The sequence below is a fragment of the Electrona antarctica genome, assembly GCF_951216825.1.
Source record: "Electrona antarctica genome assembly, chromosome: 6".
NCBI classification, from domain to species: Eukaryota; Metazoa; Chordata; class Actinopteri; order Myctophiformes; family Myctophidae; genus Electrona; species Electrona antarctica.
This window is the reverse complement of record NC_136811.1, coordinates 30,090,566-30,106,008: the sequence shown is the minus strand read 5'-3', so window position 1 is coordinate 30,106,008 and position 15,443 is coordinate 30,090,566. Positions and strand designations below refer to the sequence as shown.

General features: G+C 43.1%; 2 protein-coding genes across 3 annotated transcripts in view; one reads left to right on the top strand and one right to left on the bottom strand.

The window, feature by feature from the left end:
* The window catches only part of invs (inversin), a 35,843-nt gene extending 32,012 nt beyond the window's left edge, over positions 1 to 3,831 (bottom strand). The window contains exons 1-2 of one of the 2 annotated variants that reach the window (XM_079503539.1): positions 3,730 to 3,831; positions 2,954 to 3,051 (exon numbers count right to left, since the gene is read on the bottom strand). In XM_079503539.1, the coding sequence (XP_079359665.1) occupies positions 2,954 to 2,956 (3 nt within the window). In that variant the 5' untranslated portion in view covers positions 2,957 to 3,051; positions 3,730 to 3,831. Of the gene's footprint in view, positions 1 to 2,953; positions 3,055 to 3,729 lie in introns of both variants that reach the window. The other variant, XM_079503538.1, reaches the window with a different exon arrangement.
* A 143-nt stretch (positions 3,832 to 3,974) lies between these two features.
* erp44 (endoplasmic reticulum protein 44) lies at positions 3,975 to 15,361 on the top strand. Its single transcript, XM_079502927.1, has 11 exons — positions 3,975 to 4,166; positions 7,468 to 7,540; positions 7,654 to 7,693; positions 7,994 to 8,109; positions 9,276 to 9,460; positions 9,656 to 9,771; positions 10,313 to 10,487; positions 11,059 to 11,170; positions 11,801 to 11,942; positions 13,098 to 13,200; positions 13,549 to 15,361. The coding sequence occupies exons 1-11, from the start codon at positions 4,107 to 4,109 to the stop codon at positions 13,657 to 13,659; spliced, it is 1,233 nt and encodes a 410-aa protein (XP_079359053.1). The 5' UTR covers positions 3,975 to 4,106; the 3' UTR covers positions 13,660 to 15,361.
* Positions 15,362 to 15,443: the final 82 nt, after the last annotated feature.

Below are 15,443 nucleotides of genomic sequence, written 5' to 3'. Positions count from 1 at the left end.
GGGAACATCTGACTGACACATAGATCAGCTCATTTACATCATTACCACAATGCATCCTGACAAATGAGCCCCCGGGGTGTGGGCCAATCACCTGGGAGCATAATGCAATTAGGCGGGACCACAGCTGTCAATCTTACAGCCATGGGGTCCAGGTACTAAAACGCCACAGCTCAGGATATCTCTTTCCTAACGCATGCACACACGCACGCGCACACACGCACACGCACGTGCACAAACACACACACACACACACACACACACACACACACACACACACACACACACACACACACAGCGGTGCAACAAGGCAGTGTTGGACATGTGCATGTGTGTGCTAGGCAGGGGTTACAGGACAGACTGGTTCCCTATCTGTCTCCTGAGGGAGGACAGAAGACTCTCAGCCAGAGAGAGAGAGGTGGAGTGTATGGAAGCTCCAGGGAGTCTGAGATTGACTTATGTTCTCAAAGGACTTACACCTGGGCAGAAATGTGCAAGCGAGTGTGTGTGTGTGTGTGTGTGTGTGTGTGTGTGTGTGTGTGTGTGTGTGTGTGTGTGTGTGTGTGTGTGTGTGTGTGTGTGTGTGTGTGTGTGTGTGTGTGTGTGTGTGTGTGTGTGTGTGTGTGTGTGTGTGTGTGTGTGTGTGTGCGCGCGCGCGTGCGTGCGTGTACGCGGTCGCCCGGGCACTGAAGTCCACCGGGGCCAGGTGTTGTTTATGCTTCTAGTCTGAGAGCTATGAGAGGTCTAACAACAAAGGGAGCAGAGAGAGATGGGAGATGGGAGCTCTCACACTGGTGAGCATTTGATTGGCATCTAATCGAGTATTGCTGGTAATGAGGCTTATCTCTGTCTCATTAGGGTGTGATATCATACCAGAACATTCCACTGAGTCGATAGGGTTCTGCACCGCATGTCGCTAATGTGTGCTCTCTGTGTGTGTGTGTGTGTGTGTGTGTGTGTGTGTGTGTGTGTGTGTGTGTGTGTGTGTGTGTGTGTGTGTGTGTGTGTGTGTGTGTGTGTGTGTGTGTGTGTGTGCACGCTCGCGCGAAAGTAAGCTGGTCAATGCCACAGTTACTATCAGTCCGTCCGTCAGGTTATGCTGTAAAGATTAATCTCAGACATTGATAAGTTACACCCCCAGCCCCTTCCAGTGTTTGCAGTGTAGTGGGTCTCACCAGCCCGTGTTAGAGGGAATACAGCCACTAAACTAGAGTACCAACTGATCTGTTCTCAGTAACAGGGAATTGATCCAGTCCCAGTCACTCGCTCTGACTGAGTGGTTTAGGTGCTGTCAAAAACATTCTGAATGGGATGGTGCCTGCCTGGGGCCTCAGCCAGATAGCGCACTGACCGCAATGCTCCTGTGAGTCGTGAGGAGTTCGAATCCAACTCCCTTCATGTCTCTTCTATCTCTGCCCTAGTTTTCCAGGCTCTCTACAGTCTCCAATGTAAATAAATAAAGCATGTCGTCATGTCCCCAAAAAAAACACTCGGAAAGACAGCAGAAGACCTCCTACAGTGTTGTGATAACGTCCCATTATGTCCCTAATGAGACAGCCCCGGGAGAAAGAAGAGAAAAGGGGGGGGCAGAGATCAGCTTGTTCTCCTCCCCCCATTCCTTTCTACCCTCCAACTCTTTCCCCACCCCTCGAAGTCTAATTGGACTAAAACTGTGATCTAATTAAATGTCCAATTAGAGTGCAGAGGGCCATGTGCCCGCCGGCAAATCAGAGCACAGGGACATAATCAGCTGGAAAAACAAACAAAAATCAATGGGAAAGAGGGGAAATGGAGAAAGATGGGAAAAAGAGAAGGAAAAATTGGAAGAAGATGGACAGATGAAATCAGAGGGGAAGAGAGAAAGAGTGGAGTATCTAACACTAGACTTTAATTATATGTATCACAACTTCAGACATGAGAGCTATTTTATACGAATGTGAATATCATTATACCAAATTGACTATTCATAACTCAATATATCTTACAGCTGCTTGGTTAAAAGTTGTCGTCATCCAACACTGGTGATTTATACACGTATTATAAGATATTATAATACAATTGGCTAAATTTGACAGAACTTTTCAAATAAGCCACGCATGCATTGTCAGATTATAACGAGCTGATATCCTCCCAAAAAGAACATGCACATGCGCGCGCGCACACACACACACACACACACACACACACACACACACACACACACACACACACACACACAGACACGAAAATCTCTCTAACTCCATCTGTGGTTTGCTTACACACTGGGAACCCCCTATGGACAGCTTTAGCCCATCAAATATTAATACTGGGATTCAATTCAACATTCCATCCTGATCCCCTTAACAATTAAGCTCTTTTACACACAGAGAAACAGTAAGTATATGGCAGACACAACAATTATATAGCCACATTATATCTGGTTTCTATGGATAACATTGCTCATAGTTGTTGATTTACAATCCAAAACACTGTTGAATAATTAAGTTGTGTGTAGCAAGCATGTCTTTGTCTGTGTGTGTGTGTGTGTGTGTGTGTGTGTGTGTGTGTGTGTGTGTGTGTGTGTGTGTGTGTGTGTGTGTGTGTGTGTGTGTGTGTGTGTGTGTGCCGTGCACGCGTAAATAGGGAGGGAAGAGAAGGAGAGAAAGAAATGTGTGTCTGTACAATTTACAATTTACAATTTAGGCATTTAGCAGACGCTCTTAATCCAGAGCGAATTACATTAGGCAAGAACAAAAGTATGGGAATACATCACATATATAAAATGCATTTATCAAGAAACATGCGTAAGCTAAGAACGTAACTAGAACATATCTATATAATGACACTATACATATTAACTATACATATATACTATACTATGCGTGTGCACGCATGTGTGTGCTTGTGTCTTTGTTTGTGTGAGAGAGAGAGAGAGAGAGAGAGAGAGAGAGAGAGAGAGAGAGAGTTGGATTCTCACCATTGGTGGGGAGGCCTGAGCAGATGTTCCCCAGTTCAGAGCATCCTGAGTGGTTCTGGGTGCTTCTCCAGGTCCCCTACTTGCCCTGATCCTGCCTCCTACTGGGACCAAGAAAGAGGATCACTCTCATACTGAGACCTGTCCACCTGTTCACACTCTAACTGCCAACACACAGTGCTATTGTACTGTATCATTATGACTGAGATTGCATTTCATTGATATTATGTTGTTTATTGTTATGTTGTTTATTTTTCATGTCAGTTGTAATTGTGCTTTGGCAGCACTTGTCAAACGTCATGCCAATAAAGCCTGTTGAATTGAAATTGACTGGCTCTTTACCTTCTGATGGCAATCATGGGATACAAATGTATGCGCTTCAGCAAGATTGCATGAAGTATAACGGTATACACAGAATGTCAGAGTGCTGGGACAAACCAACTTTCTGATAACGGTTTTGGCAGAGACTTTTGTTGTACACGCACAGGCACATCTGAATGCTTTTTTCAACAGCCTACCAGCGTGATTTTGCATTCATGGTAAAGAGCCATGCGTGCAATCGCTGCCTTTAGACTCACTAGACTAGGCTTGCAGGAAGACAACATCATAAAGTAATCCAAAAGTGATGCAATTCACCCCAGTTTAAAGACATCGGTGATTCATACGCGTATTTTGCTCACAGGACACGTTGTAAATTATCCTACTTAGTTGAGTATACAGTTATAGTCACTGCATTTGAAAGATCCATTGATTGTTAACTTCGTTTGTATTTACTTTACCTTACTTTTTCCCTTTGTCTCGGATGAAGTCAGAAAGTTGTCTTCCAAGGCGTCCCGTTGGATCGCAAACATCTGGGGGTTATAAAAACACTACAACTCCCGTTGCGCGTCGCGAGGTGACCGGCCGCCATGCTTGTAGTTCTGTTCACCACACCGCGGTCTGTATGGTCTGTTTTGCGGATGAGTTACCCTCACTACCCAAAACTACAATTCCCGTCGACGCAGAGGAATACCCGGAAGTAAGGCTCAGGGTTCCGTGGTCACAGTGAGATCGGCTCGCCGTCCGTTTCCTGGCTGCTGCAGCGAGACTGGCAGAGACTGAGGAGGAGAGTGGCGTCGAGCTGAGCAACATCACAACCTCCAACTCACTTTTTACAATGAAGCTGTTACCAACATCACCGTGTCTCCAGGGATGCTGTGTCGGGGTTCTACTGCTGGTAAGCACCTGCACCTGTGTTCCACAGCCTGCACTAACAGCCATAATAATAATAGCTTATGATATGAACTAGCCAGCCCAAGCTAGCGTTAGCCAACTGACGTTAGCTCTGGTTGCTGCTTGATAACCATTCACTTAGCCTCTGTTGGCAACTAAAGTGGCTAATATGACTAGCGGGCTACAGAAGCCGCCTTTGGAGGCTCATATAACTCATTCAGGTGAGCCCTTCTCTCTGTGTGCCTCTGCCAAGGCTACGTCTGTCACAGAACGACGCTAGCCGACTGTAACGTTAAATTCTAATGAACTACAACACTGTCAGGCTTGGTGTCACATTAACGCCAAATGAGCAGCATCCATCCAACATTCATTAGGCAACAGATAATTTGATGAACCGGGTGGTGAAGGCTAGTCTACTGCATATCTCGACACTGCTACTTGATTTGCATCTCATGGCTAGCTGTCAAGCTATAAATGTTGGTTTAATAAATGGACGTGTTTGATATATTTGTTTGGGATAAACGTTAGTTGCATAGATCTTTCAAAATTGCGGATGTAGTAGTAACTAAGTAGTTGTCCGCTTGCTATTCATGCATCTCTGTGTCTTGCGGAACGATGCTTGCCGGTTGGTGAATTCCTCTGTTGTGGCTCATTCCTATTGGCTGACGACCCGGAACTATAGTCAGCGCTTCTGTTTGCAGAGTTTGGGCCTGAAAAAAATAAAAGGAAAAACTTTGTTCACCCCCACAGTGAAGATCTGTTATTTCACTAATGTCATAAGTACATTTAGAACATTACACAGATCAGACCATGGCAGTACCATTCTATACATCATGAAGCCATGGTTACAGTTTATTGTTATGACTGTGGAGCTGAATCTTATTGGTTGCACAGCTATGGAAGAAGAGACTGTCAGGAAAATCTCTACTGTAAGGTCATCTTACCATACTGGTATGCCACAGCATGTGTTTAAGTGCTGAAAATAGCTGTGTGTGTGTGTGTGTGTGTGTGTGTGTGTGTGTGTGTGTGTGTGTGTGTGTGTGTGTGTGTGTGTGTGTGTGTGTGTGTGTGTGTGTGTGTGTGTGTGTGAAGAACAGAGATGCTGTTCTTCTCTCACACAATGGACATTAGTATGACTATACTAATGTATGACTATACTAATGTCCATGACAATGGACATTCCTGGCTTCCCTGTTAAGGCAAACAATATCGTTATAATAGCCTAGCAAATTAATTTAGCACTAGACTGTTGGCCGATCGATTGGCCAACAATCGGTGATCGGACGATTTTCTGGATCTGGAGAAACCGATCTTTTATACCAATACCATTTAAGTGGTATAAGGTCAGTCAGATATATAGTATAATATCGTTTTGCATCTTTGTGACAAAAATTAGGCATACACAGCAACAGTTTTGACATAATTTTGGAAATATTCAAATGTTCCCCTCACGCACAAGATCGGTATCGGTATTGGCCAAGCGTGAGAAAAACAACCAGTTATCGGTCTCCAAAAACCTGATCGGAGCACCTCTATTTAGGGCAGCCATCTCTTGAGCGACTACTCTAGTACTCTCTCTATAATTTTTGTTTGACTGCTGTCTCATACATAGACATCTAGAGAGTAGAGACTGTGTGTTTGCATATAAAACTGGTGTGGTCACGGTGTGGGAGTTGCAGAAACATATCCTGTTTGGCAGGTGTTAAAAGTTGCATAGATCAAGTATCACAAATGCTGCAGATTTGTTAACTACAATCATGACATGATCTACCAGTCCAGTACCACATATGACCACTGTTTCCCAAACAATGGATCGGGACCCATATGAGAGTCGCCAACCAATTTTTTGTGTTTGTTTCCTACATTTAGTTTTTAATTTAAAGTTTAGTTGCACAAATGCAAAGGTTTTTCGAAAGAATTCCATGTAAAAATATTAAATATATATATTTTTAAATCTATTAATTTGAGGGGGAAAAATACTTTTTAAGATTAGAAGTAATGAAAATAGAAGATCTACAGCCTTCAGACCTAGCTATTGTCTCAGGCCTACATTTGGTGTGTGTGTGTGTGTGTGTGTGTGTGTGTGTGTGTGTGTGTGTGTGTGTGTGGGGGGGGGGGGTATGTGTGTGTATATACGGTGTATGTGTGTGTGTGTGTATATATATATATATATATATATATATATATATATATATATATATATATATATATATACTTTATATGAATATTATGGTACACCTTACTTCTCTTCTGGCCTATGGTTTGACCGCAACCCCTCTTTCCTCTTGCTCTTCCTCATTGACCGCATTTTTGTCACTTTTGTGTCTTGCTCTCTACCAGACAACGTTCTAGTCTGCGTCTTTTCTCCTGTTGCAGCTTTCAGCAGGAAATAATTAACATGAGACTGTTTTCAGATGACACCAGTGGAAGCGAGATAGATAGATAGATAGATGTCATCTGGGATTTTGGATATATGGCAGTAGTAGATAGATAGTGTTGTCTTTTCCTGCAATATAATTTTCTGAACGTACCGGACTGTTCTAGCTGTTTTTTTATTTGCCATTACCCAATTAGTTATTATAGGCATTAAAATTTTAGTTTTTTAATCTCATTGTCAGTAACACCTTTTTGTGTTTTTATATCAAAAGTCCATAAAAATATTTTTAAAATTACTTCCCTGAAAACATGCTGCGTGATGACGTGTCGAGGCCCACATCTATAAAAGCCAATAAAAATGAAACTCACCGGTTTGATTCCCATTGCTTCTTTGTCCTCCTCCACACTACAGCTGGTTTTGATTTAAAGAACTACTCCGTTTTTGATGTCATCCAGACCGTGTATTACTCGTTTTAAATGTAATCATCACGCTAAAATATGTATATAGGTTGTGTAAAGGTTAGAAATAATCCCCTGGCTTTGCCCCACGTCTTTGTCACTTTGTTTACAAATGTGAGAGGAAGTCACAGACTTGGAGACCCCATAGCCTGGAGGGATGCGACGCTCTCAGTTGGTTCAGAAACTTCAGAGCCAGCGTTTCATGCTGAAACTTCAAAAATAAAATGCCCACCATTTCCGTTTCACTACACCTTTAAGATAATGCTGGACTATGGTGACTGACTGGCTCACTTTCTTTTATAGTTCTGCTCATTTGCTTGTTCACAAAATTACACTAACCATCATCCTACTAGCATGCCTCCATGTGTGCCTTTGCCGCATGGTAATCATAGTTTGTATTGGGTGTTTTTCAGTGTGTCTCATTATAATTCCCTTTCTCTCTGTGTGTGTGTGTGTGTGTGTGTGTGTAGGTGATGGGTCTGTCTGCCCCAGGACAGACAGAGATCACCAGTCTGGACACAGGAAACATTGATGACACCCTCAGTAAGACACTCAAAGATCTCTTCTATCTTAACATCTCCAAATATTTTGTGCTCCCAGAAGCAAAGATGTATATATTCAAAGATGCGCTATGAGCTGTGTTTTTGTCTTTGCAGATAATGCTGGGGTGGCGATAGTGAACTTCTATGCAGACTGGTAAGTGTGTCAATGCACTTTGTTGGACACCCCCTTCAGTTGTAAAGGGATTGCACCCATTATCTTTTTTATTTTGATTCACTTCAAAATTAATTCATTCATTCAAACTAAATTGTGACTTCCTGCTGTTTTTCTTCCAAGATAGCTATGCTGTTGACACTAAACACATCAGCATGTCAGAAGTAATATATCTAACCCAGAACAAACCTGCTAGTGTTAAACATTAAAGAACAAAAGACATTGAATTTGTTTAAGTAAAATATGCAAAGCCCACAAACCACACAATACTCTCTCTTTCAGGTGTAGATTTAGTCAGATGCTCCATCCAATCTTTGAGGAGGCCTCTAACGTGGTGAGGGAGGAGTTTCCTGATTCTAAACAGGCTGTGTTTGCTCGTGTCGACTGTGACCAACATTGTGAGTATTGACTCCTTCTCGTTTGACTTGTACATATAGGCATAGTTATATTTTCTTCTATTTTTACTTACATTATTATATTTCTTGTAACATCAGTAACTGGTTCTCTAAGTTTCTTAAGCGCATGGGGGCGTGCGCGCGCACACACACACACACACACACACACACACACACACACACACACACACACACACACACACACACACACACACACACACACACACACACACACACACACATACATAACATAGTCATACACAAAGAAATTGCGGAGTTAGCAAAGGTGTCATTCTCATTCCTGTGTCAAGTGTCCAAAACCGGATCAGAACTATACTCTGTAGCAGAAATAAAGCATTGTTGAAAATGAAAGCAACTTTTATTTTGATAGGCTTTTTTTAATGCACATGAAGGAGCACAAAAGGAGCCTGATTTGAATGCAATTCTTATCCATTTGTGCAAAAGGCCGAAGCTGTTATATTTAGCTTAACATTAACCTTTATGTTCAAATAGTTTTCAGTATAAAATATACTACTATACTGTAAGACATGTTAGGCTACATCATTAAATGCATCCACCTGTCATTCATTTGTTGAAAAGAGATATGGCTGTTTTATATGCATTTATCATAATGTCCGACCAACTGTAATCATTCTGGACATTCTGGATGGCAGTTTAAAATCCCAGTGTGACCTCAGACTACACCGAAGCACAAACAAAATACCAGACTCTTTTGAGATAAAACAAATTAAAGAGAATAATTGATAACCAGCAAACTGTTTGAAGACTAATGACAAAACTGCTGCAGCCTGTGAAGACTGGAGGCTTAGAGACACCCTGCAGCGTGACTGACACCTGCCACACACACACACACACACACACACACACACACACACACACACACACACACACACACACACACACACACACACACACACACACACACTCATTCACTGTGAGCCGCCAGAATATTTACTCTCAGCAGGGGGCAGCTTTCATGTGAGAGATCAGAGCTCGCAGGCGACTGATGGCAGTGTTTTCAGGCTGCAGTTATACCACTATCTCTGTCTCTGCCCCCCATCCACAAATGTCCCTGTGTTTTCACTGCTCTGCTCCTTCCGTGCCATCAACTGATTTCGCGTGTTTGTTTGTTTTTTCCTTCTGAGCAGCGGACATTGCCCAGCGTTACCGGATCACAAAGTACCCTACGCTGAAGATGTTCCGAAACGGGATGATGATGAAGAGGGAGTACAGGGGTCAAAGGTCAGTGACGGCCATCGCAGACTTCATCCGCTCACAGAAGATAGACCCTGTCAAAGAGCTCCAGTCCCTGGAGGAGATCGCTACTCTGGATGTGAGTGGGCCAAGCAAATGATTCATACAAAACATACACACACATATTTGTATTGCTGTACTTCAGCATTGTAGGATGGTCATTTGGCTCTCACCAATACAATACAAGAAGCACACACACACACACACTCACCATCACATGTTATCAAATAAACTGTAGCCAATATTCTCTCGTTTCTCTCTTCTTATTCACCAGAGGAGCAAGAGGAACATCATAGGTTTCTTTGAACAGAAGGACTCTGAGAACTACCACAGTTTCGAGAAGGTTGCCAACATCCTTCGAGACGACTGCTCATTCATGGCCGTCTTCGGGTGAGACACCAAAAAGAAAAAAGACAAGCTCAGGCTTTGTGACTTATTGTACAAGTAGCCGTGGCAGCGGTGGCCGAACGGATAGCGGCGCGGTCTAGATACCGGAAGGTTCCCAGTTCGAACCAGCCGTCCGACACGTTAAAATTACCACCGCTGAAATGCCCTTGAACAAGGCATCAACCACTACGATGAAATGTGTTCTATGAGCAGGGCCTGGCTGGAAACAAGTTCTTGAGCTTAGCCCAGATACCCTGGGTAAATATAGATTTCATTTCATTTCATTTCATTTCATTTCATTTCATTTCATTTCAGGCCATGCACCCTTCTCATTGAGACATGCTAACGTGTGGCTTCTTTTTAGTTGCTGGATCTGTGGTTTAATTCTCAACGTCAGGTCCAGGGACCACCAGTGGGTCCAAATGGACACTTGCATGCCCCAGAGATTAACACAATGGGGGTCCCCCTAGTGGTCACTGGACCTGAAGCAGTGGTTTAGGTCTCGATTCTGTTTGATGATCAGGTTCCTCTCCCCCCCATCCAGTGCTACATCAGAGCCTGAGAGGTTCAGCGGAGACAACGTCATCTATAAGCCTGTTGGGGAGAGTGTTCCTGACATGGTGTACCTGGGTTCACTCACCAACTTCGACCTCACCTATGCCTGGACCCAAGACAAATGCGTTCCCCTGGTCAGGGAGATCACCTTTGAAAACGGAGAGGTCAGTTCCCACTTTACTTGTTGAACACATGCCACATCTCCAATAATCTGTCATTGCCCATAATCCATTTCTATCAGTATGTCATATGAATTATTTTTGATGAATGTAGCATACTAAAGATATATAGGAGTATTATAAATGATTATTATAATTGATGAAGTATATTTGTGGTGTGTATATTTGTAAATGTGAGTGTATACAAACAATTTGATTATTTATGTAGTTTCCTTCTTCAGCATTTATGCTTTGTCATCCTATGACTGTAATCCAGACCCATGAGTCATGCTTAATGTATTCCCAGAGCCATAGAGTAGGACAGAGTTACGACATTGAGGAGTCAGAAAACAGCCTGGTCACGTGGTTCATGTACTCGCGGGACGCCAATGCATTCCGTAACTTCCGGTTGTCCCCATTTGAAGCTTTCAAATGGGGACAAACCAATAGAAGTCTATGTAGAAGAGCCGTCAAAACTGGCCCCATGAAGTGAACGGAGTTGTCGTAGCTCTTATGGCTCTGTGCATTCCCAAGCGGAGCCACACAACGTCATTCTTTGATTCACTGTGTTTCTCAGGAGCTAACTGAAGAGGGGCTGCCATTCCTCATCTTGTTCCATGTCAAGGAAGACCCAGAAAGTTTAGAAAACTTCCAGCACGAGGTGGCTCGTCAGCTCATCAGTGAGAAAGGTGTGTGCGTGCAAAAATGCATCCGTCAAGTTTTGTACATTTTGTCTGCCACTGTCTAACATTTCAAACAAATGATCTCCCCCTCTCTGTACTAATTCAGTGTAGAATTGGCAAACCCTAATCTGTTCCCAATCAAAAAATCCTAAAGTATAACATAGTTAAGCCAAAATGTGTGGCAGTGATTATAGCAGGAAACGACAACAGCGTGGAGCAATGGGTTATAAGGAACAAACAGATGAAAACAAAAATAATCATGTGGCATTCCATAACTGTGTAGTTTAAATGCATGATATTAACCTGGTAGATGGTACTACCAGTATCATTTGAACAGAAAAAATTGCTACCCTTCTCCTGATTTCAATGGCATTCGGGGATCTGCAGGGATATTTTTGCCCTTTTCCCCTATATATTCCACCATATATGGACACGCCAGTCCATATTGTGTGTGTGTGTGTGTCTGTGTTATGACTCTGTTTGCTATTTACAGGCATGTCTGGTTATATGTGCCTGAACATCCTTGATCCTTGGCCCTCCCCAGGGTTACGAGTTAGATTCGGCTGCATTCAAACGTTTTATACAGTACGTAATACGTATGTGGTCTTAAAGCCAATGTTCCTGTCTCTCCCTTAGGGTCTATAAACTTCCTGCATGCAGACTGTGAGAAGTTCCGCCATCCTCTGCTGCACATTCAGAAGACCCCTGCTGACTGTCCTGTCATTGCTATAGACTCATTCAGACACATGTATGTCTTCCCCGACTTCAAAGACGTGGCGTAAGTACCTCCTGTTCAAAACAAAATTTGCTCAGATATACTAAATGTTCTTCATAAACGTACACACACACACACACACATTTGAACCATTTATTTATGTCCACACAAAGGATATGCATACAAGGACACAAATATTATAGGTGCATTAAAGTTACATCTGCAAAGTCATGGCATGTGTTTTCATGATACAACAGGCATGTCACTCAGTACTCTATGGGTATAAGTAACAACATCTCCGCCATATATGACGCCTGCCAAATATAGCAGAGACACCACAATACTTTTCCAGCCTGTTTGCCTCCTTTTTGGGCATCCCAAGTTGTTGGAACCCTCTAACAACCAGTCTGTGCGTATGCCCTAGGCTGCCAAATATAAAGACAAATAGTCTGCACCTATAGCGCACACACACACACACATCTATTTCACACTCAGGACACAACATGACACACTTCATACAGAGCACCAGAGAAATGTCACACCTCTTAAAATCTATCCTTTATTAATGGGCCAGGACACCGGTGCTAATGTGACATGATTTGGCACGTGCAATTAGCGCTAAACTAATCCAGTTTAATCTAATTTGATCTTATTTATTCTTCCCCCCCACCATCACCACTACTCTGCCCCCCGCCTCCTCAATCAGCGTTAGATCAGATAGACAGAGCCCTGAGGACTGACCAGCCCTCCACAACCTAATTATATCACATCACTATCTCACCAACACTACATGCGGCACACACAGCACAATCACATTAGTGCCATGTACCGTATGTTCTATACGTGTATATATGTGTGTGTGTGTGTGTGCCTGGATGCTGTTCGAACACCCAAAGATGCTGTGATTCGGGACTGTGTGTGTGTGAGACGGAGAGAGATATGACATGACAAGATCTCATGACCTTTGGTTATTAATAAGCACACTTCAGAGGATGGGGGATTTTATATGGATGAATGGTGCCCCATGACACATCTAGGAAGGCTAATGTATTTTATTGCTGCCTAAAGCAATATTGTTTTATTCCAACGGTTTAATTCCTATCAGTATTTCGTAGTTTCCTCTGGTCTGTCTTTATTGCCAACCTTTCTGTGTAGGAATGCATGACGAGCGCAGTCGTCAGTCATACAACCTCTTTTTCTGGTGTCTGTGATTTCCAGGATTCCCGGCAAGCTGAGACAGTTTGTTTTGGACCTACATTCTGGGAAGTTGCACCGAGAGTTCCACCATGGACCCGACCCCACGGACAGCACACCAGGACAGGTCTGCATTACACACTCTGGTGTTACCCAACATCTGTTCTTGTTCCATTATATTTGAAGCATCTGTGTCATTTTAGATTTTAGCTATACTAGGATTTAGTATAGTGGTTCTCAAAAATAGTAGATATACAAGCTCACAGCGCTTCACTTCCGTAGCCAAATACATATCATTTTGGGCGGTCCGCGGCACAACAAAGTTTGAGAACCACTGGTTTAGAAGTAATTTGTAGAATTGGCCTCATTTTTAATGGGTAAGCTGTTTGTGTTGCACTGCTAATACTTTTAAGACAGTCAGTTACCTACACTTTTTTCTTAAATTCAAACAAAACGTGTACCCCTGCACCCCCAGGAAGAGACGGTAGGAGAACTAGCCAGCAGCCCGCCAGAGAGTTCGTTTCAGAAGCTGGCGCCCAGTGAAACCCGATACACCATCCTCAACAGGGACCGCGACGAGCTGTGATCTCTAACACCTCACAGGGAACCTGTGACTCCATGCCACGCCCCGGGGGGGGAGGGGTCAGGGAGGGGGAATAGGGTTTGGACAGGCCGACGGGACAGCAACACCCAACACCCTTACTGAACAGAGAGAGAGAGCAAGGAAGAATGGGAGGTGACGATGAGAGAGAAGAGTGCAGTCTATGACACAAACGTGTTGGAATAACCTATATTTTCATAACTCTTATGTGTATAATTTTTATTTTGGATAAATGGGAGGAAGGGGTGGGAAAAAAAAGAAATTTAAATTGTGTGTGGGAGGGAGTTGGGGTATTTGGACATCAAGATAATTGTATTTTTATTTTTTTTGGAGCTTGTAAATATGTTTGTGCTAAGTGGGCATGTCCGTCATCATCAGTCTAATTTAAAGGCAGAGCTTTCTTTATTTTATTTCTTTTCATTTTTTGTCACCCTGTTTATTTGTAATGTAGGAAAACAGAGTGTGCTCCGTTCACTCCAGTTCTGTGGTTCCAGAAGTCCAGTTTAGTCCAGTTCAGTGTGTCTAGTGGGAGAGTCCCATGTCCCGCCTTGCCCTGCGGATTCTCACTGACCTCATAGCTGCATCTCAATAATACCCTATTCCAGTCCAATTAGTTTGTATAGCACAATGTACGACATTGAGTCAATTTAAATGGCTTTCTTTCAGTGTGTGCTCCACGCATATTGGCCAGGTAAAATGACTAGAATTATTTTTAGATACTTTAACCACTTTCATCCCTGGCGTCCCTATTTTGGGCATGTCATTATAGGCGTAAATGTTCCGAAAAATTAATTGTCGATCTACAAGCTCACAAGGCGTTGCAATGCAACATGTGAGCTTGTAGATCAGCGCCCCCCTCCCCCCTCGGCATAAGTATAAAGTAGGGCTTTCAAACAAGGTAGAAGAGGTAAAGGATCTGTTCTAAGACTATTGAGAGGAACCCGTGCTCTTCCTGGTACTAACGGTTAATAGATGATGTCACTGCTTTGCCATGGAGCCTCTGAGCTGTGTTCCCGGGAAACCAGACAAGGAAGAAAAAAAGTGTCTTGAAATGAAGTTGGAGAGAGAGAGATGATCATGAACCTCATTGACTGTTGATTTTGTTTATCTGTTGTAAAATGTGTCTTTGTACTGAGACAGTGTCCATCTCTCCCACGTCTGTCCCAGTGTTTTACAGCCAGCGATACAAGGGGGTTGGGGATGGGGGACTACATGATAACCAGCTGTAATCTGGGTGACTTTACACTAGTTTTTTCTAAAATGGCATCCTCGCTTAAAGGAGTAGTTCATCGGGTCATCGGTCAGTAGGAGCCGTTCAAACTATTGGCTCAGGAATGTTACAAACAAAAAAATTGCTTCATGGGGTGTGTAATTGACTAGAAAATAAGTTTTTTTTTTTGGGGGGGGGGGGGGGGGGGGGAGGACTACACCTTTAACATCCTTCCAAGGTTTTGTCACAAGTCTAGATCCTAAGGTCCAATTGGTTTGAATGGACCAAAGAGACGAGCGAGACGAGGTCGCTGTGTTTGTACTGGCGGCCCTTCCTTTCCCAGCAGAAGCCTGCATAGTGACATATCAACCCACATACAGAAGGACAGGCATGGGGGAGAGGGGGTGTCATTTCAAAATCAGTCACCTCAGAGAAGAGAGAAAAGAAAAAAAACTAAATTAAAAACATTTTACAGGACTTGTGTTGTCTGAATTGTCATGTTTTAAGAACCACCACCTACTGCTTTATATGTTATCAATTTAGTAAATTACAGAGACTG